General features: G+C 36.4%; 1 protein-coding gene across 10 annotated transcripts in view; it reads left to right on the top strand.

The window, feature by feature from the left end:
• The first annotated feature begins 399 nt into the window (after positions 1 to 399).
• The window catches only part of FMR1 (fragile X messenger ribonucleoprotein 1), a 59,994-nt gene continuing 43,192 nt past the window's right edge, over positions 400 to 17,201 (top strand). For 2 of the 10 annotated variants that reach the window (XM_051969285.1, XM_051969280.1), the window contains exon 1: positions 411 to 881. In XM_051969285.1, the coding sequence (XP_051825245.1) occupies positions 831 to 881 (51 nt within the window). In that variant the 5' untranslated portion in view covers positions 411 to 830. Of the gene's footprint in view, positions 882 to 17,201 lie in introns of all 10 variants that reach the window. The other 8 variants (XM_051969278.1, XM_051969281.1, XM_051969283.1 and 5 more) reach the window with 7 other exon arrangements.

Here is a 17,201-nt window from a genome sequence, read left to right as displayed (position 1 = left end):
CCGCCACAGGCTAGCCTATCGCCCTCCGAACCCCCAGGCGCCCCCTTCCGTGCGACTGTCTAGGCTGCCTCAATCCCCCAGTTGCCCCTCGGCTGCCGGTGCGCACGCCCCTTCTTTCCATTTTTCCCTCCCTTCCCCAGGGCTGCTGCGTGTTTGCTGTTGCTTTTTAGTCTGAGCTCAGCCTCCCGATCAGTGTAGGAAGAAAGCAAGAGCAAGGGAGAAGAGGGGGAGAAAAAGGAAAAAAGAGCGAGAGGGAGGGAGGGAAAGAGAGAGCGAGGGAGCGAAGGGTGTGAAAAGCTCGAATGAGAGGCCCCGCCGGGAGAAGGGGGCGGGGGCGGGGGCGGAGGGAGGGTGGCGAAGGCGCGGCCTGGGTCACGTGACGGGATTTCAGTGTTTACATTCGGAGCGGGACAAGCCCACGGCTCTGTCCGCCAACTCGGGTCCCTTTCGGTTTCATTTCATTTCCGGTGAAGAGCGGAGAGCAGTGGAAGGGAGAGCGCGAGAGGGAGACGGAGAGCGAGCGAACGTGCGAGCGAGGGAGCGAGCGAGCGCGAGCGCAAGGGGGGAGGGGGAGCCTCTGCGAAGCCCAGGAGGCGCCCACAGTGACGGCGCCGCCTGCCCGTCCGCCCGCTTGCTGCCTCCCGGCCTGGCTGCTCGGCTGCCCGGCGCGCGCGGGTTCTGCTGGGCCGGCCGTGAGGCGGCAGCGGCATCAGCGGCAATCTCCAGTGGCAGCGGGGCCTTCCTTCTCGCCCCCCCGCCTCCTCTTGTCCCCTCCCCTCCCCCTCCGGCTCCCGGTGGCGGGCTCCAATCCTAGAAGGGGCGACGGGAAGATGGAGGAACTGGTGGTGGAAGTCCGAGGCTCCAATGGAGCTTTCTACAAGGTAATGATGAGGCGAAAGGCCCCACTCTCCAATCTCTGCTCCCTCCGGAACCACAGGGTTCCTGCCCTGGGTGTCCTGGGCTCCTGGGGCCCCGGCGCGGGCTGCCCGATGCTTTGGGGAGGGACCGACGGGCTGAGGGAGGGCGGGAGGAGGGGCCCGGGGCCTGGCCGCCGCGCGGTCCCCGCGCCTCCCGGAGGCCCCGGACGCCCGTGGGAACGGCCCGGAGGATTTTTGTCCCTCGTGCCGATTCATTCACCGCTGCTACAGAGGGAGCCCAAAGCGAGGGCGAGCGGGAATCTGGGACCCGGGAACCGCGGGGTGAGGCGAGAGCTCCGTTCTTTCCTCTTCCTTTCCTCCCCTTTCCTCTTTTTTCGTCCCTCTGCCGGTCCGTTGGTCCGTCCGACCTGTTTCCTTGAAATGCTGAAGCCCCCCACCCCCCAGTTCCAAAGGGTTCGGGGCGGCTGGGCAGCCGCGCTCGCTGTGAGTGGTTTTGGTGGAGCGGGCGGGCGCCGAGGGAGGGGGCTCTAGTCAGCCGGGCCTGGGCCTCGGTGCGAAGGGGACTAGTGGCCACTTTGCGGGACTGCTCTTTGCCCCGCTGGCAGAGAAGCGGAGGTAGCTTCTTTGGTCCTTGGTACGGGCTGAGGAGAGCAAAGAGTTGGAGTGAGCGCTCTTGTTAGTAGGAAATCGTTGATTATTGCTATTTCTCCTTCTCTCTTTGTGTTTTGCAGAACCTCACATTCTCAGTGAGGTTCCACAAAGAGATCTAGGCAGAATATTTTTTTAAAAAGTGGTTAATTTTGTATTCTTCGTAGCCTCGGTGCCATGTGCTTATCAGATACTTAATAAACGCTTCTCGGATTGCGTTGGATTGGTCCCTTCTTTGAAAATCATTGGTTTGGTCAGAAAAGATCATAAGTTCTCTGAAGTATTGGGATGTTCGGAAAAATAATGATTCACCCACCTTCAGAAGACATTAAACAACTCAACTTCTTTGTTTTGCCCCAAGACCTAAATTTTTGGAACGTAAGCTTAAGTAATTTCTTGGATCATAAATGTTTCAAAATACTCGATGTATTGCAAAATATATGGCTAAGTAGAAATCTATTCCTGTTTATGAAGAGAGGAAGAATTATCCCCAGGGATTCTAAAATAGGCATTATTGTCTTTATATTTTTTATCTAAAAAAATTATAGGTTGACTGACTTAAATTTTGAAAGCAAAACACAAGTTGAAAAATAATCTTTAGATTTTTTTTTTCAGTAATTCATTTCAACAAAGTCACTGTAAATTATTGCCACTTGATCTGGTATTCTGTGGCAATGAATTCTCATTGCCAGTTTAATGCTCCCTCACTTTTTGGAAGTAATTTTTGAAAAGTTTAAATCCTATCTTTAGTTCAGGTCGTCATACTTTTTGATTTTACAATATGAGAGTAAGCGTTCAAACGCAGGGAAAAAAATAATCCTTTTGATTTGATTTTCAAACAAGCTTCAGAACTGTACAGGATGAAGATATATGTTTGGTTATTCAAAAGTGATATAATTGCATTAAAAATTCGACAAGTTATACGTTTTAAATTTGGATCTTATAGAGATCTTGAGAATAAACTCTAATAATGTATTGAATAATCCCGATGAGACAAAATGTTGGGAAACAGCAGTTTGCCATTTACTTTCTTAAACAGTTCCTCTTGGTGGCGATTTCATATATGTTTTTATTAAGACAAATTGTAGTAAGTATTGTATTCTATAACTTTCCTCCTCTGTACAGAAGAATTTTGTGTAGTAGGATTTTAGTTTGTGAGAAGTGTGCATGCCCTTTACTTCTCACCACCGTGTAGTAGGGAACATCATTTTGCCAGGGGTAGCATCTACCGCAAATATACACAGTCCCGATCAAAAAGGAGACTAAATGTGTTACCTGCTTTTGATATTTACAGTTGAAACATAAAAGTATTGGACAATATCTAGTTAGGAATTTTTTTTTAAACCAACATTAGTTTTGAGGGAGGAAAGAAAGCCTTGTCTAGTTCCAGAGGGAGAAAGAACTTCAATGTACAATAGGAAACTTTCTGTGTTCCTTTTTTGAGTTTTACTTTAAACTCCAAACGATTGGTGTTAATAGAGAAAAAATAGGTAAATGATGGTGAACAATTGATATTTCTCTATTAATCATAATATTGCTATGTTTCATTAAGAAAAAAAAAACCGATGAACTTTTCCCCACTTTTTGGGGGGAGATGGGAAAAAGAAAAAAAGCAGAGGATTGGGAAGGAAGTTTAAAAAACTAATTTAAAATTTACTAGTCCTGGGAAATATATTGTATTTATATAGGGATTCCTTATTTTGAGAAAATGTGAAAGAAAAGATCCTTTGAAAAATACCAAATGCCAGAATATTTCAGTGTGATGTTTGAATTCAAATTTTAATAATCAAAACTACCCCATATTTCTAAGGAAAATTCTGAAATCTGTTGAATAATGATTATAGTTCAAAACTAAATGTAGTTTTTGCAGATAAAAGTCAAGTTTATTCTTTCTGTAGTACTTGCTAGGGAGAGTCTCAATGACTAGCCCTTGCTATAATCTATAAGAAGTACATATTGCTTTTCTCTGGCCTTTCTTCTAAATTTGTAGTGATGAGAGCTTTTTTTATACTTGAGTATTCTTTACGCTAGGAAAAAAAAAATTACCCATTGGTTTGATGCCATTTAATCTTAACTTACAGTATAAAAAAATTTTTGCCTTTATTTGAGAAAATCCCTGAAGTGAGCTACCAAGATGCACAATTTTCAATTAGCATTTTTCACCCCAGTGTTTTCTACCCAAATCACGAGAGTCCTTAACTTTTTTGAGTGTTTTGGATCCTTTTGGCAATCTGGTGAAACCTGTAAATTATTTTCAGAATGTTTTAAAATGCATTAAATAAAGCATAGGATTACAAAGGAAAGCAATTAGATTGAAATAATTATTTAAATGAATAGAAACAAGTTCACAGACCCAAATTAAGAAACCCTCTTTTTTAAAGAGTGTTAAAAAGGGCATGAATAGATTAAAACTCTACTACATATCTACAACTTTTTTCCATTTTAAGTTTTCCTGTTTTTAGTCTAGTTTAATTTTAGCAACTCAGAAATAGAAAGCATTTTAGGGCTTACAAATTTGCTCAGCACACCTCTGTGGGGTAAGTAGTGCAATTTGATAAGCATTTCTTTAGGGTCAGAGATTAAGTGACTTGCCCAGCTGCACCTTACTGGTAACATAACAGAAATTTTGGACCAGGTTTCTTCTGACCCTGAATAGTACTCTGTCCCACACCATGCTGAAATGGTGAGTATTTTTTTTTTTTTGGATAAAGAGCAGAATTTTTTGAACTCTGTTTAAAAAGCCACTGTCTGATAATTGGTTGACTATTATAATTAAGTTCATTGCTACTGGACTGTGTATTTGATAATGAAGACTTTTTTTAGATTATTGAAAGAGAGTTTTCATTTGGTACATATAAGTGAAAATTTACTAAGTTACTTAGACTTTCAAAAGAAAATAAACTTTTATTAAGACATTTATAGGATTTTAAAAATTCTGTGTCACATTAGAAACTACTGATGAATTGTAATGAGAGCCAGTTAACATACTATTAATGTTTTCTATTAAAAATCTTAACAGGGTGGTCTTTTCTTCATTAAGTAGAAAAAAATACAATATCTAATTCTAGCAAAATTTAGGACATCATGTTTAACTTCATTAACATGCTGCCCTTCATATGATGAAGATAATATATTGACCAACCAAGGCATGCATTTTGAATTGTTTTTTTACAGTAGTGCCAATGAATTGCACCAAATCAAGCCTACTCCTACAGCTTTCCTTGTGTCCTCATAGCCTGTGTGTAAGACCAGGGTTTTCGATATAAATTGCATCTCTCAACTAGCATTTCTTTTTGTGAAGGTAATTGCCCTAAAAATAAGAGCCTACTACCTTGGTATCAATTCAACTACAATCACTGTCCCAGACTTAATAGTGTATCAACTGATTAAATTCCAGCACATATACCCTACTTTGCTCATCGGAGTAAATAAACTGCATTTAGTTTAGGGCATCTTTTGCTTTGTAGCACTTTGGAAGTATTGATGAAGCACTTGGTTGTTTAGAACCACTTTTCTACTTCTTAGCTAGGAGATAGATATGAACTGTATGAACTTTATCCTGGACATTTTCTTTTAGAACCACAGACTGTTAGATTTGTAAAAATAAATTCTGTACTGTCATCCAATTTGGTCCACATAGAGGTAAGAAAAAAGACTATGTTTCCTGACTTCCAATCCATTGCTTATCTCACTACTCACACCATACTGACATTCCTTTAATTTTTCATCTGAAGGCTTGTTGTGGTACTCTTTTTAGGCTCTTGAAAGAAGGATAAGCATATCTGGCCATCTTCACTGTACCACTGCTGCCAAAATTTGCTGTAGCATGCAGTTGTTAAATTAGAAATAATGATGGTGGTACTAAATAGTTTAAAAATCTTTCATAATAATTTTTCCATAGAAGGCTGTATGGGTGAGGGTAGTCCAGGGACAACTTGGGTTTGCTTTGTGTGCCTTGGAATATGCAATGGAAAACTGAGTTCGTTTCAAAACAAAACACTAAGTAAGACTGTGCCAGAGAATGAACTGTGGTCAGAAATTCCCTTGTGTTTATTGCATTCTCCCCTTATCAGTTGTTCATCCTCTTGAAAAATGTTTTAATACACGCTAAAGGTGTGATTATATAGAATGGTGAGACTTGTTTTTATGTGTCTTGTGGAATCCCCTTTGCTTTATAGTGATTTCATCTAAGAGAGAATACCCAATTTGTAGTCCAGAGATGTGGGTGCAAGACCTGTTTCTGCTATTAGCTGTGTGAATGCAACAGGTTACTTTTCCTCTTTTCCTTCCTTATCTGTTAAAATAGGTTAATAAAAATGTTCCTATTATCCTGTCTCAGAGAGTTACTGTGAAGAAAGCCAAAGTTTATGTTCTTTAGGAGTGCTATTGAAGTATGAACTATTGTTCTCTATTCTTATTCTCTTACCCTAAGAGTTCTTAAATTTTTTTTGGTATCATGGATTTCTTTTGATTATTTGGTGAAAACTATTTACCTTTCCTTAGAATGATATTTTTAAATATACAAAGTAAAAGAGCTTTACAAATAAAACCAATTATATTGAAATAGTTACCAAAATAAAGTCATTCTTTTCAATGCTGCTCAGTTTTTCTGACATAGAAATGCCATTCCAGTTCCATCCCATTAGTCTCTAATGAAGGTTATTACATGATACTGCTTTGTAGAATACAAAATTATAGCATTAAACATATTGTTCTTAGTAAATGAAGACACCGAAATGATAATGGTGGAATAATATTGTGCTCTTTGATTTTTTTTTCCTTACATGACTCTCGTTTTGCATTAAGGTGATTGAAGTTTCCCTTAGATCTAGCCACCCTCCTCTGTTTGAGACAGTTCATTTGAAAAAGATTAATGTAGTATACCCATGAAAGAAGCCTGGGGTGGAGGCAGTTCACACTTGGCCCATTTGCTTCCTTAACATTGTACTTCAATTCCTTAAACTGACCAGCTTCAGTATTATATCCATTTTTATTTTCAGCCTTTTTTCTTCTTTGCAGCTTTTTTTCAAATCCAAAAGGATTAAGTCTATCTAGGAGGCACATAGCATATACACTTGGATATATTTTCTTTTCAGTGGGAATATGAATTCTTTCTTGATTTCATATTCTATTTGTCATGTAATAGAAACTTATCATTATTCTTTCTCAAATTTCACTCTTTACATCTTAGTCCAAATTCATTAGAATTCTGAATCTGAAGATTCAATTTCTTGTACAGAAGCAATCCTCTTTTTTATTAGTATTTTAATGCCTATAACTTTTTTATGCTTTTAAATATTTTATTGAGATCTTTTGATATTACCATTATTTCCAAATAGATTTTTTTTCCCTCAGAGATCTTTCCCTTACAATAAAGAATGAAAAAGGCAGTTTAACAAAATTAGCCAATGCATTGATCAAGTCCGACATATTTGCAGGGTTCCCTACCTTTGAAATGAAGAAAAGGAGATACCTTTTTATAGCTGTTTTTTGGGGCCAACCATGGTCATTTATAATTTCAAAGCATTCGATTTGATTTGTTGTGTTGGTTATGTATATTGTTTTCCTAGTTTTCTTTATTTCGATTTTCTTCACTTGATATGTTTCATGCTTCTGTGTTCATTATTTTATACAGTATAATAATATACTATTACATTACTATTCCACAGTTTATTTACCTGCTCCCTACTTGATCAGCATCTGCTTCACCTCTCACCACCCCCCAGGTTTTTGTGCCTACAAAAAAAGTTCTACTTATATTTTGGTGTATATGGGGTCCTTTTATCATTCATCACCTTGCAGTATAACCTATAATCTTTTAATAATGATGTGGACTTTATGCCCTCATATGTTTGGGGGGAGGGGTCGATATCAGTGTTTGCACATGCAAGGAATATTGATTCTTTACTACTTTTTGCAAAACTTGCCACACTTTAATGAATCTATGATCTCATTGATAAGGGTTTTCCCTTATCCAGTACAGAATGTAGTCCATCTGTGCTTCCTTATCTTCAGTGATTTTTATCCATATTCTTCCATGAATCTTCCAACATGCTAGAGTCCTTTCTCGGGATCTTTGAATATTTTATGGACACCAATGTAACCAGTAGTGTGCTGGTAAATGTTTTAACAACCAGTTTGGGGGGGGGGGGAATGAACACACAGCACAGTTTTAAGTTTAATCTATATTATTTAACATTTTCTCCATCACTTTAAGTCTAGACCATCACCAAAACAATAATTGGCTTGTAGTATTTACCTATATCTGAGGTGTAAAAAAAATTGTCAGCTCTTTGAGCACTTGTCCGAGTGCAGCATTCTACTGCCCTTTGCTACTTTATCAAATTCTTTTTCGGGATGTAACATTTCAAAAATAACACAACTTTTACACTTTTACATACAAGTCATCATAGATAATTTGCTATAGCATATGTTTTCCTGCTATGTTTATTTCTTTTGTTCGTTTACCTGTGGTTTTGATTTTTCAGAGATTGAAGTGTTTCATGATTTAGAGCTATCTAGCTTCACTAAAAATGAGATCCAGCTATTTCTCTTCTTCATTTTCAGTTATGAGTGCTGCTCATTGTCCATATGTAGTGCCTGTTGAAGATACATTTACTGACTCAATTGGCCATCTAACTACATGCCATAATCTGAGCTATATAAAATTTCCATCCACTTGGCTTTTCCTGTGGGGGTTGCCAGGCTGATCTCAATCAAGTGGCTGCAGATCTCATTGAGGAGGCTCTGCAGTATTTCAGGGTTTGATGCAATCAGCACAATGTCATCTCCAAATAAACATCTCAATCACCTCATTATCTATAGGGAATTTCTGTTCTATCTGGAATTTGAACAGCACATATTCTGACAGTGGGGAACACTTTCCACAAGTGTATGTACTTGTGTTTTGTTCCTCTGTTTCCCTGTTTTATGCCTTATTTAAGATCGTTAAATAACATTTTCTGCATATGCCGGTGGATTTTATACAAATTAGAAAGTAATACATGGGTTGGTTACTATTGATCACCTTTTGGTTGCTTTTTAAAAAATATATTAATACCTTTGTTGATTTTTCTTTCCCTCAATTCCTTACTCTGAGATAACTTGTAAATCCTTATCTGAGTACCTCTAAAAACAAGCTAAGTGGAAAAATGGTGAATTTAGAGGAAGGAGACACATGAAGACCAAGTTACAGAGAGGATTTTTTTATGGTAGGAAACTCAGATGCTATTTCTCTAGTTTAGCCCAAACTTGAACAACAGTTCTGTCTGTAACTCACCTAAGAAGGTGGCATCCAGTCTTTGTTTGAAGGACCTAGTGATGGGAAACTTGTACTTCGTAGAATAGCCTAGTTGACTTTTGGATAGCCCTAAATTTTAAGAATTCTTTCCCTTTCATTAAGTCGTGATCCATCTTTCTCCCAACTTCAATTCCTGATTTAATTGTCTTCTAAATTCCCAAAAGAACAAACCTGGCACCTCTTTAATATATATACACACACACACACATATATATATATACACACACATATATATATACACACACATATATATATGTATACACACATACACACACACACACACACACACACACACACAAGACAGTTATCATGTCCCTCCTTATGTATATACTAGACTAAAAATCCCAGGTTCTGCCAGATTCTAGTTTTTTCTACTTTCCCTAGCTAAAATAATGAGTTGTTTTTAGTGCACTAAGAGGTAATTCCTCATTTCCTGTTATCATGCAATATTTGCTTTCACTGGGAAAAAGGTTGTCTCCCAAATAGAGTAGTCCCTCATCACCCAAAGCAACCAAGATGAAAGCTAGCATCATTTAAGAGGCTGTTCTTTAACAAAAATTGCCTTTAAATAAATTTGCTATTTTCAAAATTAAGCTCTAATAATGTCATCCTTGGCTACTAGTTAATGCCTACCCTGCCTTAATGGTTTCTTAATTGGTTTTTCTGTCCGGAGTCTCTCCCCATTACAGTACATCCTTCACATAGCAATTGAAGTAATCTTCAAGTGTACATCTGACCCTGTTACCATCTTCTACTTAAAAGCCTATGGCAAAACACAAACTTGTTAGTCTGACATATAAGCCCCTCTGCAATCTTGTGCTAACCTCAGCTACCTTTATCAGCTCTTTTAACATTGCTGCATGTACTCTTAAAACTGATCTATTTGCTGTTCCTTAAATCTGACTATACATTAATACAAGCCATCTCCTATACTTGGAACACACTTTGTCCTTATCTTTGCACCTCAGGATTCAATTCAATTCAATTGAAACATTTACTATTCATCTGGGTTGATAATGGTACCATGCTTCTCTTTTAATGTTCAGATCAAGTTCCCTCCTTTTGAAATTTCCCCAGAATTCTTAACCTATTACTTCCTCTCCATTTTTCGCTGCTATTTACTTATTAGGGTCTCTTGGAAGCACTAACTTTTTTATCCAGTAAGTGGGTGAGGTCCGGTGGAGTTATTGTGGAGAGAACCTTTGGACAAGGACAGGAAGATATCTATCTTCATATTCAGTTGGGGGATAAGGATAGTGACTGTATAGGGCACTCATTGGTGAGAAAGCTCTTAGTAATTTGGCTTGGTTCTCTCTGTAACTTCAGGTCTTAGTTGCCTAGGGCACTGAGAGGTGAAGTGAATTGTGGGGGGGTCATACAACTGGTATGTGTCTGAGGTGGGGTTTGAACAACCAAATCTTCCTGACTCAAAGACTAATTTTCTACCCACTGAAAGTAGTTTATTGGGGAAGGCTTCTTCTCATTCCCATTCTTCAAAGGCATCTCTAGAATTTTGTTATGTAGGATTAGAGGCTTTCTCCAGCCAGTCAGCTTAGTGACAAAATAAACTTCTGACTTATTGCCTTTATTTGTAGCAAGTAATCTCTCAGTAGGCTTTTAATTAGTGCCTTTGTTTGCAAAGTCGATGAGGTTGATAGGTGAAAGAGCATACATTTCTGATCTAAAAGGGGAAATTTTCTAGAGATTTTTAAGAGATAGAATAGTTCTGAGTGCTGATAAAATTAAAGGTGTGGACATTGCTGATGAGTTGTTGAAATGGACTGGATCTAGAGACTGTTGTAGGTACTTTCAAAGCCAAACGTTTTTGGGGAAATTCTTGAATTTTCCTTTTTTATCCAAATGTGGTTTAAATGGTAAATGATTCAAATCATAACTTTGAGCCATCTCAAAATGGGAAAGATTAAGAGGGAAAGATTAGGTAGATAACAATTCAACAAAATGCAACTTGATATTATATATATATATATATATATATATACACACACACACACACACACACACATCACGCTCGCGGGCAAACAGAATGTAAATGTCAAGATCAAAGTATTGTTAGAAAGTTCAGAGAGGGAAGAGAGCACAGGTAACTTGGACAGTTAGAAAGAAAGATAATTTAAGAGTTGAGGGGAGTGGGGTGGAGAACCAGGACAATGGGTGATTTCTGAAGCCAATATATATGTGTAGCAGTAATTATTACAAGTAATAGCACTTTGTTCACTTTGAAGTCTGATATCTTAGGAAGCAGGGAAAATACACGGGGAAAGAGCAAAGCAGAGTGTTAATGCTGTGAGTTCTTCAGGGAAGGAGCTAGAGCTCTGAATGAGGAAACCTAACTTGATGTCAAATCTCAAATTGGCTTTTTGTTACAGGTTTGTGGGCTGTAAAACTGTATGTCTGATGATCTTGTAGCACATGATTTTTAGTGGATTTGGTATTTGGGAATCTTGGTACTTTTGGTCATTTCATTGCTCATAAGGGCCTAGTTGACTGGTTATACAAAGGGGAAAAAAGATGGTGAAGTTCTCCACCTAAAATAAAAAAGTCCCATTCTCTTAATTGTACTTAATTGATGACCACTGATCTCTAGTGGGCTTACTGTTGAAGTACAATTTAGGATTTGGTGACACAATTTAGTGCTTTTATTTTTCATATTAACTTTTTTTTCCTAAATTTCAATAGTGTTTTATGTTTCCAGTTATATGTAGAGTTTCACCATGCATTTTTGTAAGATTTTGAGTTCCATATATTTTTCTCCCTTCTACCTTTCCTCAAAAGAGCAAACAATCTGAAATTTTATAAAGCACAGTTATTTTAAACATATTTTTGCATTAGTGCTATTGTAAAAGAAAAAGCAGAAAAGAGAAAAACCATGAGAAATAAAAAGCAACCCTCCCCCCACAAAAAAGGATGAAAACAGTCAAAGTCAAGTTTCCATCGTTCTTTCTCTGGATGGCATATTAATTTTTAAAACATATTCTGAACTCATCCGATGCTACTAACCTTCTTCTGTTTTTCATTCTGAATGAGCCTTTGATGTTTTCTCTAGCTACAAGTATTTGATTCCTTAGCTTTTTCTTTCTAATATTGGTAGTATTAATGTAGCCTTGTAAATAAATAAAAAAAAGTGAAATCTTACTGGCATTGCATTGTTAAAATATCTCTAATACTAACTTTTTTGAAGGCTATCTATTGGCGTGTACTATTTATTAGGTTATTTTTTGTATAGTGATCCAAGTCTATTAACAATTAATTGTAGAGATGCCTTTCCCTGGGGAGGAAAATGAGATCCCCTCCCAAAGCATAATTACACTCAAACTTAAATACATATAAATGAACTTGCTAAAGAGATGTTTACTTAAAAACTGCATGAGATTTCTAATGTTCTTTAGATATTCAGCTCTACTGGAATAGCTCCATTATATAAGATAAAAAGACTTTAGCTTCAGTTGCTTGCGTTCCATACTTTAATGGACTTTTTTCTTTCTCAGTTAGTACAGATCACCACCACCCATTGAAGTCTTTTTGTCCCTGTTTCTCCACATGAGAACTACTCTTTAATATAACTGTCTTCTTTGGGGGTTCTTAATCTGGGGAAAATGTTTTTTGCTAATTGTAATTTAATGTAATTAGCTTCCTTTGTAGTTTTTGTAGTTTATTTTGTGAATTATAAAATATTTAGAGAAATGGTCCCTAGTTTTATCACACTGCTATGGGTAATGCTCTATCTACTGCACCAACTAGCTGCCCCCCCTGAGCTTCACTCTTGATAAAGAATCCCTCTTTTGATTTGACCTTGGTAAGGTATTTTTTTTATGAAGTTGATGAGCACTTTTTGTAAGCATGCATATACATGTTTTATATTTAGTTTGAAGTTAATAATTAGAGGTAATAATTGTATAAAAACATTATTGGAGAATTTTGTATGATCTTAACATTATTGAGAAACATCTTGGTGATGGAAAGCCTTTTAAAGGCTACATTTTAGAGTTTTAACAAAAAATTCAATTAACTTTTTGATCTTGATGGCTTTTTCAATAAGCTAAATTTAATTTGACATCATTTTAAAAGCTTATTTAGGATTTCTATTTTTGCTTCTGCCACTACGGATATATAGGAGGAAATGCTATCACCATTTGATTATCTGAAACTTATAAATGCTTGGCAGTATAAAATCCAAGCAGTCCTTTCCTTTTTATATTTTCTTTTCACTTTTATTTGTTAGGATAGTTATGTATCTTACATGTTAGTTGTTGCATATTTTCATACTGGCCATAATGTACTGGAACCATGTTCTGTTCTTTAAGAGCATTTACCACATAAATTCTGAGGTATAAACTATTGCTTATCTAGAGTTTTCATTTTTACCCTTGTCTTTCCACTATCAATAAACATTTTTAAGTACCTACTATGTGCTTGGCACAGTGGCTAGTATTTCTTGATAATGAGTAGTAACCTATAATACACTATAAATTTCTGAAGCTGATTTATATATTACAGTGAATATTATTACTGCTCTTTGAGTGAACAAACGTATTGGAAATATGATTATGACTGCACTTGACTTTGGGGCTTTAATAAAGCATAGCCCCTTCCTGTCATATTATGGCCACTGTATATTTATCCAATAGAGGCAACCAATAAACATTAAATACCTGCTAATATGCCAGTCACTGTGCTAGGTGCTGAACTCTGAACAGTACTGTCTTCATTTCAGATCATCTTTCTGTAAGTGCTATTCCTTAGAAACAAACCTTTATTCCTAGTGCTAATATCCTTACATTTAACCAGACCAGCCCTCAAAATTTTCTGCTTTTATCTGCTCCTCCCTTCTTTCTATGCTATAATTCCTTAGGTTCATATTTCATTTTTTAAAAAATTTACCTATATTTCAGTGGTTTTAGGATGAACATCCTTCTATACCGCGCATCTTAAACATCTTTGCGTACCTCACCATCTTAGGAAGTTAGTTACTTGGGGACCCTGAGAGGTGAAACTAGTTGCTCAATGTCACATAGTATATGTCAAGAGATAGAGGATGCTGTCTGGTCCTTCTGATTCTGAGGCTGGCTGGTGTGTTACCTCTGTTTCCTTTTTTTGTGTGTGTGTATTTAAACTAGCTTTTTTTTAAGTAGCCATCTTCCTTGATTTCAAAGATTACTTGTATGGAATAATTTATATTTCTAAAGTACTTTAAGATTGGTGAAATGATTTCCTTTAACAATTCTGAGGTAGAATAATCAGCTCTCAGAGTGCTATTTGCTGTATAGGGCATATAATCTCCTATATTGGCCATGAACAAGAAAATAAAAAACAAAAACTTGATTGAATGTCTCAATCTAGTATGTTTTTTTTTTAAATCTTAGTTGCAGATCCTATGATGCTTCTAACATTTTTTTTTTTGCTCTGGAGAGTTGCATTTAGATTTATGAATTACATAATAGTTTTCTGAATTTCTTTGAGCATAGATTAAATATTCATAAAAGGTCATCTTGGAAACAAATAAGGATTTTAAAAATGTCTTAACATGATTTCATTTTGTTGCTTTCTTATTGTTTACTCTTGCATACTCGATATTAATCCCATCTGATCATAGGGAATAATTTTTTGAATATATTCCTGTATCGTCTTAGTTGGCGTTTTGTTAGAAATTTTTGAATTGATGCTTGTAATTGCTATTGGTCTGTAGTTCTTTTTCTTGGCCTTATCTTTCCCTGGTTTAGTTATTAATGCTGTCTGTCTTAGGAAAAGAATTTCGTGGAATTACTTTCTCAGTTTTGAAAAAATAGTATTCTATAAATCTATTTGGATAAGGTTCCCCTCTCAAGCATTCTTGAATAATTCAGTTTCCTTTTTTGAAATAAGATTAAGTTCTCTTGAACATTTTAAATTCTTGTAGGTATCCCTGTTTTTCTTTCAGGTTTTTGATTCTGCTGACCTACAACTGTATTGTAGGTGCTTATCATTCTTTTAATTTTTTTAAGCTTCACTTTTTTCATTTTTCATTTTCTTTGACTTTCCTACCTGTTTTTAATCAGTTTGCCCAAAGATTTAATAATTTTGTTAATCTTCAGGAAATCAGCTTTTAGTTTTATCAGTTCTGTTTTCTTTGTTTTCTAGTGTATACTTTTCTCTAATTTTTGATATTTCCTCTTGTGTGCTTATTTTGAGTTTGTTGGTTTTCTGATTTTTTATTGCAATATTTAATTAATTAATCTTTTTCTATTTCACTCATTTATGAGGACTGTTTTAACTGTGTCCCAGAAATTTTGATCTCGTCATTACATCGCCTTTCACAAAGTTATTGTCTCTAATTTTTACTTTGACCTACTCATCGTTGAGGATGTCATTTTCAAGTCTCCATTTTAAATTCATTTTAAAAATAATGCTTCCTTATGTAGATGGATCATCTCTGATAGTAAACCACACTGATTCGTGACAGAATTTTTTCCATAGTAAGATTGCCATTGTTTTGTACTGCTGCTAGTGATAATAGTTTTGACATTGTTGAACTGTTGATTTAAAAAAAAGTTCATGTTAAGATTTATAAACTGACTTAATTGTTGAAACTCGTTTGTAATGGGGATTAAAAATGTTCAAAGCTAACCTAAAGTTTTATTTTATTTTCCTGCTCTTTTAATTAGATCCTATGTGCCTTTTGAATTCTCCTTTTTCTTCTTGGTTGACTTGATACTGCCTTTAGAAATGCTAGGTTTACTTGGATAGGTTTTTAAATATTGAATGATATTTCAACTAAAAAGCTTTATACCAAGTATAAAAAGTCACTAACTAGTTCAGTAAATGAGCTACCTGCTCCTGTATTATGGTGGAGGAATATCATCTCAGAAGTACTTGTCAGAAGTTAAACGAGTGAGTGATGAAACTCATCATTTCATATTTATGCTAAATCTACACAGTGCACTTTCCCTGCATTGTTAAAGCTACTCTCTTATCTCCCTTATGTTGTTGTTATTTTCCCAAACCATTATACCATCCATTTGGGATTTTTATGGTGTGGAAATTCCCTCCACTAATGTAGATTGACAAATCCTCTGTGACCTTTTAATCCTGGAGGATTTTAGGACACTGACTTGCCCACGGATCACAGTGTGTGAGGCAATATTTAAAATCAAGTTTTAATTTCAAGTCCTTTCTTCAACCCACCTGTATAAAAATTAGTTTGGGGAAAGATCTGTTTGTAAGTGTCCCACCACTTTCAAAACTTGTTTTTTTTACTGTTGTCTTCCTCTTAATGATGAGGAGTAATACGAATGCCTAGCAAATGGAAAACCAACATGCTCTTTTCTAGTAGCTATTCAATTGGTCTCCGAAGCCATTGCAAGCTTTTGCTGTTGAAGCAAATGAAGTTATACTGCAAGGGAGTGATGAGTGAATAGAAGTGCATGGTATCTTCCATCTGTTCTCTTTAGCTAAAGCAATTTTAAATTCCCCATGACTATCCATGGAGGCGGAGTTAAAATTAAGCTGTACAGGGTTGAATTTGTCCTTGTCAGTGCTAAGTTTACATCACTCAATCTTGAACTGAGGTAAACGTTGTACATGTCCCCAAGAGGGTCATAGAAAAGACTTATCTTACTATTATATTGGACTATATGTTACAAATGGTTTCTTTTATAAAATACATTTATTGATGCTTTTTGTTGTTTTTACATGTTATATTTCCTAATGCCTTCCCCTCCCTTCCTCTCCCTTAAAAAAAAAAAAAAAAAAAAGAATAGAACAGAAGGGAAAACACAGTATGGGAGAACTAACCTACACATCAAAAAAAGTCAGACATTTTCAGTGTATCATATCATAGTGCTCCACTTCTGCACAGAAAGCAAAGAGGTGCTTTTTTTGTACATGCTAAACTTTTACATGGGTTTAAAGACTCTTCATTCAAATGAGAGAAATGTGAGCTCAGAAGTCATCTGCAATGAACTCTGCTATGAGATTGTTTTAAGTAAAGTGTGCCTTTATCTATATTATAAAATATTGGAGAGGAGGCTTCTTTCCAGGAATTCTTCTCTTTAAAATTATTTACCCTAATGGCTCTAGCATTGTTGTGAAGGAGCCTGTGAGGATTTTAGCCAGAGCAATGCCGTTTTTCACTTCTCAATTGACCTCAGCTCAGAAGTGATTAATAGTTCATTGTAGGTCATTGAACTAGTATTGAACTTCCCAGTGAAAGTCTGTCATACCTGTAAATGCCCATTATCTATTATCAGCACTCATCACTGATATTTTAGAAATATCAAGTTCTCTTTATTTGACACACAAGTATCTCCTTATTTGAATGAAAATTTAATGTTTTGGGGAGAGATACAGTAAAAGGGTCAAGGTGAGTTTTGCTTATTGAA

Source organism: Antechinus flavipes, chromosome X (genome assembly GCF_016432865.1).
Source record: "Antechinus flavipes isolate AdamAnt ecotype Samford, QLD, Australia chromosome X, AdamAnt_v2, whole genome shotgun sequence".
Taxonomy (NCBI): Eukaryota; Metazoa; Chordata; class Mammalia; order Dasyuromorphia; family Dasyuridae; genus Antechinus; species Antechinus flavipes.
The sequence above is the reverse complement of the archived record's forward strand: the minus strand, read 5'-3'. Positions and strand labels throughout refer to the sequence as shown.